The 16,718-nt window shown below is 46.4% G+C and overlaps 2 protein-coding genes across 3 annotated transcripts in view; one reads left to right on the plus strand and one right to left on the minus strand.

Moving 5' to 3' along the window:
• Positions 1-6: 6 nt before the first annotated feature.
• Positions 7-12,363, minus strand: ITGB1BP1 (integrin subunit beta 1 binding protein 1). 2 transcript variants are annotated; one of them, XM_061210585.1, is made up of 7 exons: positions 12,246-12,363; positions 7,488-7,592; positions 4,982-5,060; positions 3,502-3,638; positions 1,502-1,594; positions 792-941; positions 7-284 (listed from the first exon to the last, which is right to left on the minus strand). In XM_061210585.1, the coding sequence occupies exons 2-7, from the start codon at positions 7,557-7,559 to the stop codon at positions 213-215; spliced, it is 603 nt and encodes a 200-aa protein (XP_061066568.1). In that variant the 5' UTR covers positions 7,560-7,592; positions 12,246-12,363; the 3' UTR covers positions 7-212. The 2 variants fall into 2 exon arrangements, with proteins under 2 accessions (XP_061066568.1, XP_061066569.1); XM_061210586.1 differs by lacking the exon at positions 1,502-1,594.
• A 135-nt stretch (positions 12,364-12,498) lies between these two features.
• The window catches only part of CPSF3 (cleavage and polyadenylation specific factor 3), a 42,750-nt gene continuing 38,530 nt past the window's right edge, over positions 12,499-16,718 (plus strand). The window contains exon 1 of the mRNA XM_061210444.1: positions 12,499-12,641. Within this exon, the coding sequence (XP_061066427.1) occupies positions 12,592-12,641 (50 nt within the window). The 5' untranslated portion in view covers positions 12,499-12,591. The remainder of the gene's footprint in view (positions 12,642-16,718) is intronic.

Here is a 16,718-nt window from a genome sequence, read left to right on the forward strand (position 1 = left end):
ATTGAGAGTTAACTCACTGTTAAATAAGACACATTTTAATAGAAAAACAAACGACTGATATTTTATATATTGCGTTTCTTCAGAAAATCTAGAGCAAAGGATCGCTCATATTTCCAAAATAGTTCAACAACACCGCAGATTGAAAACAGAACTATTGAGAAAACAAACAGCTGAACTTGCACATGAAGTCTACTTCCCCTTGATTGCAGAATTCATGGTTTCTCAGATGTCAATACAGAGTCAAATGCAGTGGATAAAACTTTGCAGATTGCTTGTGCTTGTTCCTACGTTAAGTGAAAAGATACAGTAAGAAAGAGTTCATAAATCTCTTCCCGAAGTAAACGTGACCCTCCTAACGCCTCTCCTAAACCTACACATCACCAGTTTTGGAAAGCCCCGGACACGGCCTGCCTGGGTCATCATGTTCCTGTGCCCCTTCAGGAACTGCACGCAGTAACACAGGACCCCGTGGCCTTTGGGAGGGACCCTCACGAGTCAGAACAACAAGGTATGGAAAGGCGGGGCTCTGCCCGTGGAGGACACACTGCTTTCCCTCACCAGCTTTGCATCTGCTCCTGGCCTAACAAACAGCTCACAGCCTGCAGAAGGTCTGGCCCAGCTGACCTGGGGCCTGACTGATGATACACTCATTTCTCCTGTTATGCCAGGTGTTTGCTAGGCACATGGCAGGGAGCATCTCTTCAGCCTCTGAAAAGACTAAACAGTCTCTGGTTTTGCCACTTTGTTTGATGAATTATTAGACTAATAACCAAGGAGACTGAAAACCTCACCAGGCTGTGGCACTGGTAAACCCACAGGTTGTATTCTTCGTTGCTCGCATCTGTGGTCTTCAGAGCCAATAAGCTTTTTCCTGCCCCCAGACCATCATCATAACACACCATCCGGATGATTAAATATAGAGCATGCCGATGCAAAACATCCTGCAGAAATCAGGGAAAAGAAAGACCATGCTATTTTACATGTTTCTCCATTCTTATAACGCATTTTCCAGTGCAGAATTTATCATGAGGTTTTAAACTGAAAATATCCATCCATGGATCGGGCAGAAAGTAGTTTTACAGGTTTTTCACCCAAAGGGACATTCTAGGATGCTCAGTTATGGGCCAATTTGCCATTAGGATCATACCTTCCTACTTAAGTTCTAGGAAGATGGAGTGAGATGATCTAAGTTCACGATCCCGTCCTCTATGCCCAGCTTCCAAGCTGACGCCTGCTGTGAATTGGCATGGGGTCCTAAGCTGAAAATGCATTAGGGACCAACCGGGGGAGGGGAGGGGATTGGCTTGGGCCCTACACACACACAAGCAAAAGCCCCTATTCATTTACCCTAGGAAATTGGTCACTTTTAAGACCAGCTGCCAGAAATGTTTACAAGCCAACCACTCTGCAAACAGAAGCAGACCTAACTACAAGAGGGCCCTTCCTGGCCTGAACTCCCCAGCACCTAAAACACATTTTCCCCCTTAGTTAAATTACTTACATACTGATCTGATGTGGATACTTTTATACCATACTTGGAAACTCCCATAATAAATTCTTCCTCCAGAGGAACGAAAGGCAACTTTCCATCTTGCTTTAAAGTAAAAATAAATTACATAATATACATTTTAAAAAATTATGTTTCATTCCTAATTCTGATTAGTCAATTTTAGCATCTGGCCATCACAAACCCAAACCCTTTAAAGAATGTGGGGCATACAACAGCTCAGCAGGAATTTCTCTCCAAAGAGGCAGAAGAAATATCCCCCCACCTGTTTTACAGTCTGCAAATTTGACCAAAACTCAGATCCATGCTTACAGTTAACCCCAGTTACAAACTGATACTCCTCACAGATCCCAGCGAGGCTTAAATATCTACATTAGAAAAATTAAGGCCCTTTACTCAAAGTTTATACTCATGTCGGCACATTAAATGATAGGTAACATGCCGCAAGAGCCATTTTTCTCAGCCGTTTTACATCTTACCCGGGTGTTGGATATGTCTGGTATTCCCAGCGCCCCAGGGCTTTGGACAAGTAAATGCTGCTTGAAGAATGGTTACTCGGCTCTCAAAAATATCAATCAGTATTTTGAGCTATTCAGAAACAAGTAAAACAGCAGATAATGCCTGATGGTTTCCCTAGCAGATGGTCCAGTTTTATCTGCTAAGTATGCCTAACTTGCCTTCTCTAAAATAAATAAGATATTGCTGGCAATCAGTAGATATTCCATACGGTCAATGTTTCTGTGGAACCATTTGCCTGCACTAAAGAGATTATGGTAAAGGAGCCGTGTCCACCTACCTTAATTCTTGGGTCCTCACATGCAAGAGTAAACTCTTGCCATTCATGTCTCACAGCAGGTTAAATCAATTCCAAGAATCAACAGATGGGATAATAGCAATGCTATCGTCAATAATGGAATTCTGATAAGCCCCATTTCTACAGTGATGTGAGAAATTGAGCAGTCCTTGTCAGAATGAAAATCCTAGTGTACTTTTGGGAGAAAACATTATTAGCCATCTTTCAGTAGAATACTTTACTTAGATTTGTTGTTGCTTCCACGTTGGAATGACTTTGTATTTCAAACTAAAGGCTGGGATCATTGTGTTTGCCCAGACTACCAACAGTTGTCTGTTAAATGGCAGATTAGGTCAGCTGATTTCCCCTGAGACACCGGAGACTTCCTTCACTTTCATGAAGACATGAAACAGTATATTTAAGGATCCCATCTCCATGAGTTGAGAGACTATATACTTTTAATAGTAACCAGCACTCTATAAACTGATAAGGGACTCTTTCCATTGCAGTAATATCCCTTTGTTAATGAACACAAAGACAAGCAATTCCATCTTCTAGAAACTTGGGAAGCAAGTTAACTAACTGTTGATAGTATTAAGTCTTCTGGCTCATCCACTCCCATCACTGGCAAGGGTACGGACCTTACAATACTTTAGGCACAAACCTCACACCTTGATTTGTCTTAATTTTCACACTAAATTTTCCTTCGTGGTGATTTATTTTTTACCTTCTTGACCAGGATATATTTTTGAAACTTACCTCAGTTCTTGTTGGAAACAGGGTATGAATAAATAGATATGGTAGGTCAACACCACTATGAATTAGATTATTCAAAGAGCTGAACCTAGTTCCACGGAGATACAGTAAGACTTGCCAGACTGTTTCAGAGATAAGCTTGTGGTGTGTACCCAGCCACTGTACTCGGCTCCCCATTTAAACAAGGGGACTTTTACAGTCGGCCCCAGAAAAAGTGAAAAGCACCGTCTGAAGGAAGGGACTGTGTCCCTGGGTTCCTCTTCGACTCGGTATCCAAGGCGCCCTGTACCTCCTCTGACCCCAGCGCTCAGTAACAACGTAACAGTGATAAAAGCACGGCTTCAGGAGAAGCAGTGAGGAGACCTGAAGAGTGCTGACTTTCTCCAAAGCCATGAGTTCACTCTGAAATCTGAGAAAATTGAACTTTTTTGTTTTTTTTTTTTACCTGGGCGACATCTATATAATTTATCAGGTCTAGTGGCCCTTCGAGACTTTTTCCCTCGGAGAGTTTCAGTTTCTCAATGGCACCAACATATTTTATTCGAAATTCTGCACAGGTGTCTGAATTACTGTTGCTTTGTCCTAAAGGTGAAAAGAAAAATTGTAAGAGTAAGACTTCAAAAGAAATAGCTGCATTACAGGGTATCCTCAACCTCTCCCCAGCCAGGAAACAGAGGGTGTCATCAGAAGTTAACCTTTAATAAAAATTTAAAAATTTTAAATGCAAACTTTTTGATGTCATGGGAAAGAACTAAAAATTTCACTAACCTTTTCCTCAGTGACTCACAATGTACTAAATATATAAAAATCTCAAAAGGAATAAATTATCACTATGCTTCATTTCTTCTTCAAAAAGAAGAAAACTAAATTGTCAACTTGACAATGATTGAGTACCTTTGTAATGCATTTGACATTTAATTATTTTTTGGTTTCTTCTCCCTTTTTACCTTTCACTTTTAGCTTTCTTTCCTGATTCAGGAAACCTGATCTACCTCTCCCATTCAGTCAGAAAAGACCAGAAATTTTTTTTTTCAATGTAGATGGAATAACGCCAGACAGGAAGTCCCTTACAAAACAGATGGTAATAGGTGAAGAACTGTGTGTGCCGTAAAATCCAGCCAGTACAAAAGTACCACAAAGGATTTTACAACGTCTGCCATAGTAAGGGAATACTCTGTGGTCACTTTTAGATTATGTTTATGTAATAAAAAGATGCCCACATTTTTAATGTTTTAAAGCATCTGGAAGTAAAGACAATAGACCTTATGCTACTATATTCCCTTTTACATCTTCTCTCCCACTCCTACCACCTTTTATGGATCGAGTCGCCTATGATCCCGAAAGGAAAAGAGGAAGGATTTTATACAAGAAAATGAATGTAGTAGGTTTCCAATTAGACACCGGCTAGCAGGTGGGTCAAAAACCACCTTTTGATTTCTGAAGAGCTGCTCCTTTCGGGAAGCTGCATAAATGTTTTCAAGGGCCTGTGACAGATGCTCCCCTCATTACCACATGCTCCTGATGTTAACGAGCTGGTACGTCTCCGGGTAAGCAGCTCTTTAATCTTTTTAATCAGCAGGACGTTGTCTTACCCCCCATGAAGAATGTAATTCCAAAATAATTCACAATCCGCCAGCCCATTTCTTACAAAGCTATTTTGACACTTCTAAACTGTCACCACGAAGTTTTCCGCAAGTTTCTGCTGCACGACCATTAAGAGCAGTTTGCTCCAAGGCAGCGGCTTTCACCACCCACCCCCCACCCCAACCACGTTCCACCAGATCTTGGACCATTTCTAAACTCTTGTCAAAAATGGCAGAGCAGAGGAAGAAAACCCCAAATACTCAAGGACTCCTTGTGCTACTCTGGCAAAACTCCACAAGCATCAGTTAGAAGCCTTCGCCAAAATGATCCGCCCTCCGTACCTGAGCTCTTGGTGGAATCGGTATCGAGGCTCGCCACGGTGCTGGATCGAGAAAGCCCCCCAAGGCTGGAGTCTACAGACTGAGAAATAACAAACCAACAGAAAAATTGTAAACGCAATTAGAAGCACTATCTTCTCTCAAGTTCTCTACCCAACGTTCAAATGACTTATTTATTATAGTTGAATTAACACATATAAAATCAGGTCAATTATTCAGGTAGATGGACTGTGACAGATTTTTCTAAAGGCAAGTTCCTTAGCAAACTTCCAAAAAAAAAGACAGTCCCAACTGCTCCTCGCATCACACGATATTGGATAAACGTGAGGTCAACACTCCCAGTTTAAATCAGAGCCACTACCTGTATCTCCTTATAAGATGCCTGATATTTGTCATATGTGAAAACCTACACCTTGCTTTTGTAATATTTCCAAAGAACCCCAAAAGAACCCTGTGCAGAAAGCAGGCAGGGAGTATTATCCTGTTTAGTAAGTGAGCGGAGAGACACAGAGAGGTGAAGTGATTTACCCAAGGTTACATCTAATAAATACCCCAGATCTCTAATCTACGTCTCCTAATTCTCACCCCAGCATCTGCAATGACTCCAACTACTACCTGGCCTACAACAGGTAAACACAGGCCGACTGGCGGACCAGAGCATAACTGCAATGTGAATTACAAAGAAAAACCAACAAATCTGTTAAGCAAAATTCAAAGAATCATACACGTTAATATAGTTTGTTCTACAGCATCATACTCTCGATGTGCTTAATTTTTTTAGAAATAACAGTAAAATCTTTTGATTAAACAAATCACTTATTGGGAATTCCCTGGCGGTCCAGTGCTTAGAACTTGGCACTTTCACTGACGGGGCCCAGATTCGATCCCTGGTCGCGGTACTAAGATCCCGCAAGCTGTCCAGCTCGGCCAAAAAAGAAAAAAAAAAAAAATCACTTTTTTACACTTCAAATCAAAATTAAATTTTAAAAGTACACTCAAATTTTTAGATGTTTAAGAAGTGAATCAAGGTGAATGCAAAAATGTATCAAGCCTTATTTCTTCCCTTTCTTAATAATGGCACTTCTTGGAATATAAAATAAGAGCAGAGCTGTATGCACACAGACGTTCAACATCAATTTGTATGGTACTGACAAATTGGAAAAAATCCTAAATATTCAAAGGGTGAGGGAAGGGGAGTTGGAATTAAGATGCCGTTACAAAGTCAGGCTGGCTTCTGGGAAGTGTGTAACAGAGTGAGGTTCTGTGCTTCAAATTACCCCTCCGCACAGGAAAACCTAACAGGTTGTCAGAACCTAACAACCCTCAGAACAGAAGAACAGGAAGGGAGAAACTGGCCTATTTTTCTGAGGTTCCGAATTATAACAGCAGACGCTTACATCATCCTAGAACACAAATCTGAGTCACAGCACCCTGCTTAGGAACCGCACGAGGCTCGCCATCACTTCGGGGTAAGACCTCCCTCCGGGCCCGCGGCCCTCCTGCACCTCTCTGGCCCTGCCTCCGCCACCTGCCCGGGGCAGCAGGTCCTTCAGGAATCAGAAACCGAGCTCTGGTCCTACTCTGCGAGCCGCAGGTCAGTGCGTCTCCCTTTATCCACTTTCTGATCTAGAAAACAGGAAGCTGGGCCTGATTCCCAGGCTGAGGTCCTCACACTTAGGTAACAGCGGGGTGGGTCTCAACTAGCTTCAGGAGTTCCGAAACCTGACAGGAGAACGGTGGATTTTCCCATTTAAGACTGCACAGGACTCCTAAAATGTCAGGTTTTGGTGCTTTTGGCTACGTGCTGACAGCTCAGGGACAACACCGCTCCCCTTGCCTGCTGGAAACTCCCGAAGGGCAGTGGTGCGTGTGTCCGGCCCCGAGCGTGGCCGTCGTCACCCAGGGCGCTGCCCACAGGCTGGTGAGAGGCGCCCCGGAGGGGGGCACCCGTGCGTGTGAGCCGAGGGCTCCTCTCCCGCCTCACCCAGTCCTGGCACTGGGCACCGAGAGCTCACGAGGGTGGAGAATGACTTAAAAGGCTCTCTAGTCCGAGCCCAGTGGACCCAGGGGACCAGGACCTGGGACTCGAAGGGCCCCGCGCACTCAAATCAGGGCATTTGCCTCACTAGCCAACTAACTCACCGTGACGAAACAGAATTATAATTTGCACACACACCTCAAACCCTAGAATTCAAGACATCCAGCTCCCTGATTGCCTGCAGTTCCTGTCATATAAACAATTTAAAAATCAGCGTTTCAGTGAGACCGTTCGTAAGTCCTGACCCCTCTAGGTTAGCAGAGTTAAGAACTCCAGAAGATCTACCAAAACAAAATAAAATTAAATCAAGCGCACAATGTGTCTCGAGTGCAAAAAAAATGAATGTGAAAAACCTCTAGTTTGAAGAACATCAGCAGGTCTGCCGTGGTTAGTACCCTTCACGCAGCACCGGTTAGAAGAAACAAGATTCTCACCACTCAACGACTGCGGCGTCCGCGCCAGCACCCCTACCTTGCTCTTAGTACTGATCTCACTACTCTGGGAGCTGCTGCTGCTGTGTCGCTTTTTCCCTTTCCGAAACATCTTCCACCATAGCGCGATCCAGAGGCACGCCCCCTGGAAGAACAAGCGCTGGTTAGATACATTGAGAAAAGCAACTTTAAATCCCTTTACACATAATAGGAATACAAATAAATAAAAACCATCAGTTCCTCCCAGTTCCATGGCGTATTCCTTTTACTTAAAACATAAATATTTTCCATTGACCACAAAATGTGGGTATTATTCTTTTTCATTCTTACTCTCTTTTTGAATCACAAAATTCTAACCCAGTAAACCAAAAAGGTAGGAACCTTCTTGTCATCTCTGGAGGTGTGGAAAGCACTGTTCAGACGGAACATCTAGTTCTCAATATATTCAAGTGCCTTCCTTCTCTTTAATCAAGTCAAGACGTTAGTAAAATATGTGACATGTTAGTTTATCAACCGAGTCACTGTCTCCGGTTCCTGTTCTGTAAATGGCAGGGCTAAGAACTGAAGGCGCTGATACATCTCGGAAATGTGCATTTTTCTTAAAGTCTCCAACTATCTTTAAGTAAAGGCTGACATGAAAACGTTGCCAGGTGCTACCTCTCATCTCGTTCCAGTAAGGCCAGGGAAGGAGGTGACCTTCAGTTTCCCAGAGTCAGGCTTATGTACATCTTTTTTAAAATTTTCGATTTCTCTTTGCACATTTCATAGAAGCACATATATTATACTTGGGAAATTACGTGCATAATGTTTCATAGTTCAAGTACTTCCAAACACACTGTCTCACTTTATCCTCACAGCAACCTGGTGACACAGATGTTCTCTGAGGGTCTCTGCTGGAGCTCTAGGCCCCCCATCAGGGGGCTTACAGAAGATAGGTTAGGATCTGCATTTTGTAGGCAAGGGAACTGTGACCCATCTTTCAGGAGGATTTATGAATACAAGAACCTAACAAATGTTTACTAAAGGTTGGTTCTACAGAGGGAACAAGGGAACCTGCTCACTACAGAATCGAACACTATCTTATCGTCTTCAAACGTTCAACAGACAGCAGTCTGCACAGATAGCTTCCTTTCATTCCGACATGGTCAATTCTTGTCAGAAAAACAAGGGACCTGATGAAGGAAAAGAATGAGTAAATCACGGGGTGGCCAATGAATGCCCCTCTCCAACACACAGTTTCTCCCATTGAATTTGGAGGGCCCCCCCGCCAAGTCCACTCACTAGCATCTGACCTTGGGCCACTGACCCAAAACTTGACTCCTGAGCCCAAACTTTTTAATCAGCCCCATCAGCCAACTTATTTCTATATTTCTGCTTCATTTGTGGAGTAACGAGAACATGGGATTCATTCATTCGTTCCTGAGTAGCCAGTGAGCACCTACCAGGTGCTGGGGATGCACCAGTGAATAAGACAGAAAAAGCCCCTGACCTCAGGGAGCTCATTTTTAGAGGGAGTAGACAGACCAACAGGAAAACCTAGTATCAAACACATTATTTGGAAACAATAATTGCTATGAGGGGAACTAAAGCAATTTAAGGAGATAGTGATCAAAGGAAGGGGGGATGATTTTAGACAGAAAAAGATGTTCTGAGGAAGCGGGAGTTAAGCCCTGAGAGAAGGGGGGGGGGGTAGCCGTGAACGTGGAGGAGAAGCACCGTGAGTGGAGGGCACAGCAAGCGCCAAGGTCCTGAGGGATGTCCTCTGATGCACAGACCGGTGAGAGGCCAATATGACTAAGAATAGGAGGAGGAGGGAAAGATCCACAGGAGACCTCCAACGAAAGCTGGGGTTTTGTTTTGGGTTTCACAGGAAGACTCAGGGGGTTTTAAAAAAGCAGTCAGGTGATATGATCAGATTTCTGTTTTAGAAAGACGACTGGCTGCTGGGTAGGGAACTAGTTGCACAGGATAAGAGTAAAAAGAGGGGGCCTACTTAGAAGGCTTCCGTGGATAATTCGTTGCAAACGATAGCCCTGCCATCACAGGATACTTCTCAGTTAGAAAGAGAAGGCAAGAGGGCCTTATTCCAAGGTCTGCACAAAACTGGGTTAACCTGGCAGCATAAAATCATAATCTGATGGGTTAGAATGTCGGTGTATAGCATATTTAAGCACATTATATTTTAAGTATATATAAGTACTATTTATATATATATATATATATAACAATTTTAGATATGATTTTTTAAAATTTGATAGTATTGTTATGAAATCCTGAAGCATCTCTTCAAATCCCTGGAATACTAGAACAATTCGAAAATCGCTACATAATAAGGCCTTTGCAACTCCTTAAGACTTTCTTTCCATCATCAATCTAGGAGCTGAAGGGGAAATCCATTTATGAAAACCTTTGATATCTGCCACTCTTTTGATGCATGTTCTTAATTAAGCAAATCATTCTTGTCTCTAAATTATTCGTGCATAAAAATGAGACCAAAGATACTGTCACTTGGATGTTCCACAGACTCATCAAAGGCAAAAAGGCCTAAAGCAGAACCCATCCTCTTCCCCTCCACACCTGCTCCTCTCCTCTCCCTTTCAGTAAATTCCATTATTTCTGGTAGAAACCAGGAAATCACCGACTCCTCACTGACCTCCAGCCCTCACATCCAGTCAAGTCCAAGATGCACTGATTATACCACCTGAAGAGTTCCCTCATCCATGTCTCTAAACAGGGCCTGCATCGTCCTAGACTATGGCTACATATAAATACTTTTTCATTATGTGATGAAAGCAATGGACCCTTAACCCATAAAAAATGCACAAAGTTTGGAATGCAAGTTAAGTAATTCACAAGCCATCAGGAGATATTTCAAGGGTGAGGGACCTTGTCCTGAGACAGGCTGGGACCTGGGACCCTTTGCTGCAGTGATTGCACATGGACAAACGTCTCCTCGAGTAACAGATACAAAGAAACTATAAAGGAACTAAAAATAACTGCGTGCATGAACGTGCAGTTGGGGCAAATTCTGGACAACAAGACACAAAAAGACCAAAAAAACCCCAACTACCACTTCTGAAGAGCAAAAACAGGGTGTCAGGGGCAAAAGCAGGGTCCTGTGCGTGCCCCCTGCGCTCAACACTGCCAAGGGGTGGGCGAACCACCTCAGCCGCCCCTCCGCCCGACCCCTGGACACACCCCTACCCTCACCCCGTGTCAGGGACGAGCTTGCCCCCCTGGGGTGGGGGGAGCGAGCAAGGGAACCTGTTACTTGTTTTTGCTCCCCTCCTGCAGCTGCAGGAGCCCCAGTCAAGCCCTGCCTGAATTTCTGGACTGGCCTCTTATCCATTTCTACTGATTGGGAAGGCCAAGAACCCTGGTCGGTATCAGTCCCAGCTGGACTCCTTGCCGCTTCAAATCTGTCACCAAGCTCCAGCTGAAATGATTTCTTTAAAACTCAAGTCAGATGCCATTTAACCTGCTTAAAATCTTTTGTTGGCTCCTCAAAGTTAGAGACCGAAGTCAGGCTCTTTGCCAGGACACGCAAGGTCCTCCATGACCGGGCTCGCGTGGACCTCTAGTCTCATCGTCCACAACCAGTTTCACACTCAATTAATCTGTAAGGAATGCAAACTGGCTTGCGGTTCTCAGCATGCACTCTGCTCCCTGTTTCCACGCTTTGCTCCTGCCATTCCCTCTGCCTGGAATGCCCTTCCACCTTCTATTTATTTGGCTAACCGGTCACCTTCCAAGACTCAGTTCAGGCTTCTCTTCCAGAAAGCCCCCAGGTTGGGCTAAGGGATGGGTCCTCCACAGCTTGAGTTTATACCCTGATCTTAGCATTAGTCGGCTATTGTCTACTTGTACCTATCTCACTCAGAACTGTGAGCTCATCAAAGATCAGGGCTAGGTCAGCTCTGTATATCCGATGCCTGCTACAGCCTGGCAGAGGCCATGCTTAATGAACTGGAGAACCTTCTTGTGAGATAACATCCAGATGACAACTCCCACGTCCTGAGCACCTACCATCTGCCACCCAGTGCTAGGTGATATGTTTTATACACACACACACACACACACACACACACACTATGCCATCTGTGTATACCTCTGACCCTCTCCACTGACCGGCAAGGTTGCAGTATTACAGCCCCTTTCCAATGAGGCAGCCAAAGCGCAAAGTAGACGAAGCAGCTTGCACAAGGCCACCAGGCTGGTAATGCATGGGGCCAAGTTTGGAACCTTGGTAGAGTTGGCTCCAAAGCTCTTTCCAGACCTCGCCCAGCTCCTGTCGGGAGCGCCTGCCACGTGCCGGTGCTCAGGATGACAGTAAACAAAACAGACGCAACCCCGGCCCCGCGCTGCGTGGAAACAGCCACGACGCGTGGAGGAACCAACAGGATCCCGCACAAAAAGTGAACGCTCTCCATCGCCCCTCAAATCAGAGCCTGACGTGGGGAGCAGCCCCGCGGATGCTCTCACTCCATCACCCTTCCGACCGGACCCAGCCACACGCCACACCCGTCGTCACCGGAGCTGCAGTCCCACCCCAGACAGGAATCGGCACCGGGGCACTGCCTCCTCCCGCAGGCCCGGGCCCGCTCCTCGGCTCCCGCCGCCCGCCCCGCGCCACCTCGGGGCCTGGGTCCCCCACCCAGGGAAGGCGGGTCCCGGTGAAGACCGCGGCCCCCGCGGCCCCACCCATCCGCCCCGCCGCGGGCCTCCCCGCCGGCGCCGCCCTCGGGACCTGCGTTCCCGGCCAGGCTCAGCCCGAGCGCGGCGAGGGCCGGGCTCTCACCTCAACGCCGACTGCGGTCGGGGGTCAGACACCCACAGCCTGCGCAGACCGAGCCGCGGGAGCCACTCCGGGTCTAAGCCCAGCGCCCGCTCTTCCAGCCCCGTGGCCCCGCCCACCGGGCCCCGCCTCCGAAGCCTCGCGCAGGCGCAGTCCTGACCCCGCCCCCGGTGCCCGGACCGACCCCTTGTTCTACGACCGGAAGTCAGGGGGAGGAGCCTAGGGTGGCGGACGCCAGGGCGCCGGAAGTTGTGCTCTTGGTGGATGGTGGCCTTCCGTCTGGGTTCCCTGTGGCTGCTCTTCCAATTTAGAAAGCCTCCCGCAACCTGTTCCTCGTCCCCGTTTGCAGATGTCTGCGATTCCCGCAGAGGAGAGTGACCAGCTGCTGATCCGACCCCTGTAAGGGACCAGCGAGAGGGAATGAAGCCACGGGTTGTGAGGCGAGGAGGGTACCCGGGTGGTTGGGCTCCTCAGTCGGCCGCAGCCGGCGCGCCTCTGCAGTCTGCCCTTGGTCCCTTGGTCCGCAGTTGCGGGCCAGGCCTCCGGATGCAGGGCTTTGGAGAACTGTGGATCGGAAGGGGCCTGCTCGGTTTCATGGGATTTTGCTTTTTTCTCGGTCTCAAGGGAGGAGAGTATGTGGAGTTGGGGGGCGGGGAAAGAAGGTCTGTGGGGCCGCTTGGCGCTTTCTTGTTCGCCAAAGAGTGGCAGGCTCTGAGGGAACCGGTGACGCCGGGGATGGCAGGATGAGAGGAGGACGTGGATAAGGCTGTGGCAGTGCGAGGAAGAACTAACCTGTTACCTCCAGAACTTGGTATTTGCCAAGATGGGAAAGGAAGTAAATTAGGGACTCGCTGTGAGGTCCATTCAGAGCTCCAACTCCGGGAGAATAAGGAGGGTAGAAAGTGGGAGGGAAGAAAAAGCCGAGGTGTTAAGGACAAAATCTCAGCCCCTGACTCACCAGGAGAGGGCTGGCCTTTCACTGGAAATGGCCTTCTGTCAGAGAAGCACCTTACAGATCTGGAATGCTGCTTAGAAAGGGAAATACAAATGTGGAGGAACTTATTCTGTAAATGAGCGGCTAGAATCCACCAACATGCTCACTGTTAGAAATGAGTCAGCACCACATGAACACGTGCCTTTTTCAAAAGGCAGAAAGTATTTCCTTTACATGTTCATTTAGTAAGGACTCCTTGAGCACCTACTGGGCACGTAACCCAAGTTTGCCACTGCTCAGTTCACACCTGTCCTCTCTTCCTGTGCTCAGCAAACACTGAGCAAGTGTCAAGGCCACACTGGGCACTAGGGATACAAATAAGACAGAGGGCTGAGTGAACTGGGTTCACCCTTTTGGAGGGAGCTGCAGCGCCGCATGAAAAGTACTGGAGAGATAGTTTGGAGGAATAGCAGACCATCACTTTGGAGCCAGGCCTGAAGTCCTATCTGTACGCTATCGATTGCTAGGACAGCAGCCTCACTGAACCCATTTCCTCACGTGGAAATAGTATAGCAGTACTTAGCTGTGCAGAGTAAAGCTCGTGGTAGGTGCTCAGTCAATGGTGACTACTGTAAGAGTACAGATAGGCATTGCACTAAGGCTGTGAGAGTGCAAAAGGGCTTTCCAGCAGAGAGGAGAATGCCACCTCACGCATCCTGGAAATTATGATATGAGCTGAAGCCTAAAGAATGAGCTGGAATTAAAGACAGCTGACGTGTGGGCAAGGGTGCTCCAGGCCGAGGAAGTGGCACGTGTGAAAATGAGAGGGCTCTGTTTGTGGCCAGTCTCCCCATGGCTGTGGCTAGAAGATTAGCAGATGAGACGGTAGAGGCTGTCAGGGTCCAGCTTATGAAAGACATTGTGTAAGGATTTGGGGTCTTTATCGCCAGTTATAGAGAGCCAGGGAAGGATCTTAAGCAAGGATGGAATGTGGTGGAAATTATGTTTTAGGAAGATCGAAGATGCTCCTGGCAGCAGTGTAGCAAATGAATAAAAGGGTGGATCAAGGGACTTCCCTGGCGGTCCAGCGGTTAAGACTCCGAGCTTCCACGGCAGGGGGCACAGGCTCCAACCCTGGTTGGAGGAGCTAAGATCTCGCGTGCCGCGTGGTACGGCCAAAAAAAAAAAAAAAAAGGGGTGGATTAAGTGGAGAGAATCCAGTGGGATGATATTGAAATAAACCAAGTGATGAAGCAGTGAGAGCTTGGAATGAGTGAAATGAGCAGCAATGGATTGGGCAGAGAGAGGTTTGAGAGAGTAAAGAAGTGAAATCTTTAGAACCTTGTAACCGATCAGATGTATTGTAAGGGGCCGTTGTTGGGGGAAAGGCAGTGTAGAGAGGAGTGTTAGGATGACACGGACTCCTAGGTAGGAGTACAGGAGATGGGGCAGGTCTGGAGTAAATTTGGGAGTTTTATTGTTTTATAACAGCCTTATTGAGATTGAATTCACGTCAGCACACTCATTTAAAGTGTACAGTTTTAATATGTACAGAGTTTTACAACTATCACCACTGTCTAATTCCAGAACATTTTCATCATTCCGAAAAGAAGCCCTTATATATCCATTTCCCTCCAACTTCCCCAGCCCTAGGCCACCACTAATCTACTTTCCATTTCTACAGATTATCTTGTTTTGGACATTTCATATAAATGGGTTACAATATGTAACCTTTTGTTACCGGCTTCTTTTACTTAGCATAATGTTTCCAAGGTTCATAATTTGAGAGGTTTTACTCATTCAATAGGTATTTCTTTAATTCTTTTTTTTTTTTTCCTGGCCGCGCTGCGGCTTGTGGGATCTTAGTTCCCCGACCAGAGATTGCATCCGTGCCCTCAGTAGTGAAAGCACAGAGTCCTAACCACTGGACCGCCAGGGAATTCCCACAATAGGTATTTCTTGAGGTTTACTGCGTATCAGGCAGTGTAGCTAGCTATACATCGGTGAATGAAATAGACAACATCTCTGCTGTTATGGAGCTCTCATTCTAATAGTTAGAAAAGCCATAAAGAAGTAGATACAATAACTTCATGTAGTTTTAAGTGTTATTATAGAATGTTGTGAAGGGCAGATGAGGGGGTGACATTTGAACTGAGACCCAAATGATACACAGGAGCCAATTATGTCAATATCTGAGGGCAGAGCATTCCAGAAAGAAAGAAGAGCAAGGGCGAGGGACCTGAGGTGCAAACTTGTTTGGCATATTTGAATATAAGGTGCCTGTGACATGTCCCAGGAGAGATACCAACGCCAGGTGACTGACTGTTAGAGGTCTGGAATTCAGGAAGACAATCTGGGCTACAAATACAAATTTGGAAGTCCTCAGTGTGTTAAAAATGTGAGAATGAAGATCTGGAAGACTGAGAAGACGACCAAGGAGAGAACCCTTGGAATAACAGCATTTGACGGCTGGGCAGAGGCAGCTGAGCAAAGGAAACTAAGGCAGAAAACCAGTAGGACAGGATGAGAGCGTGAAGTCAGTGAAACCAAGCGTGGAGAGGGACGCAGCAGGAGGGATGGCGTGCTGCCGGGAGAAGAGTGAGATAAGAACTGAGAGGGGCTGTTTGCACTTAGCGACAAAGAGCTGTTCTGCAGGGAGAGTTTCAGAAGAACGGTTGGTATAAAGCCAGATTGCAGTGAATTGAGTGAGTGGAGGCGAGGAAATAGAGGCAGAGAGTGTACGCAGCTTTTAGGAAGCGGGCAGGGAGACTAAAGGAGATTAGAATTAAGGGATTTTCATTTGGGGATGAGCATGACTGTGGCATGTTTGAATGCGGTTGGTGAGGGAAAAGCCAATGATGTAGCAGGCAGGGGTCAGTTCCTCAGAAGGAGGGAGTGTGCAGAGTGTAGAACCATGGTGAAAGGATTAGCCGTAGAGAGAGAGGTCTGTTCTCTGTTGCAGGAGAAATGGAAGCAGAGAAAGATGTGGGTGGGTTGGTAAGTTGAGGAAATTGACAGCTGAACTGTACAGTTTTTTGATGCAGAGAAAGCCATGCCTCGAGTGAAGAGTTAGGATAGAGGGTTGGAAAATTTAGGAACGGGGAGAAAGGTTGAAATAGTTACCACACTAATTGTAAGAGAAAACTGAGCTAGGGACACTTTAGAGGGAGCGTGGAAGGCCAGGAATTCACAGTAGCACCGTGGGGGTCTGATTTTCTTTGTCCTGCTCTGAAGTAGGATCTCAGTTTGAGGATGCATCCATTTCATGTCTGTCTCCTAGTAGCCTATGCGTTTCTTGAGCTCAGGGTCTTGGTATTAGGCCTTTCCATATTCTAGGCACTTAATACAGTGCTTGGCAAATAGAAGCTGCCGGTGGTTAGGACTCTGTGCTTCCACTGCCGTGGCCCCGGGTTCAATCCCTGGTCAGGGAACTAAGATCCCGAAAGCGTCACAGTGCAGCCACAAAAAAAAAAAAAGCTGCTTGATCTTGAATGAGTGGGTGAATCATGAGCTAGAATGGTTGGAGAGAGGCAGTCAGAGAA

This window comes from Eubalaena glacialis, chromosome 14, assembly GCF_028564815.1.
Source record: "Eubalaena glacialis isolate mEubGla1 chromosome 14, mEubGla1.1.hap2.+ XY, whole genome shotgun sequence".
Taxonomy (NCBI): domain Eukaryota; kingdom Metazoa; phylum Chordata; class Mammalia; order Artiodactyla; family Balaenidae; genus Eubalaena; species Eubalaena glacialis.

Bases quoted from the DNA above. Each gene is read 5' to 3' on its own strand.
- ITGB1BP1 (XM_061210585.1), bottom strand. From the start codon at position 7,559: ATGTTTCGGAAAGGGAAAAAGCGACACAGCAGCAGCAGCTCCCAGAGT. The intron at 942-1,501 runs GTAAGTAATTTA...TGATTTCTGCAG, and splicing joins TATCCACATCAGATCAGTAT to GATGTTTTGCATCGGCATGC. The intron at 285-791 runs GTGAGGTTTTCA...CACTTAACGTAG, and splicing joins TTTACCAGTGCCACAGCCTG to GAACAAGCACAAGCAATCTG.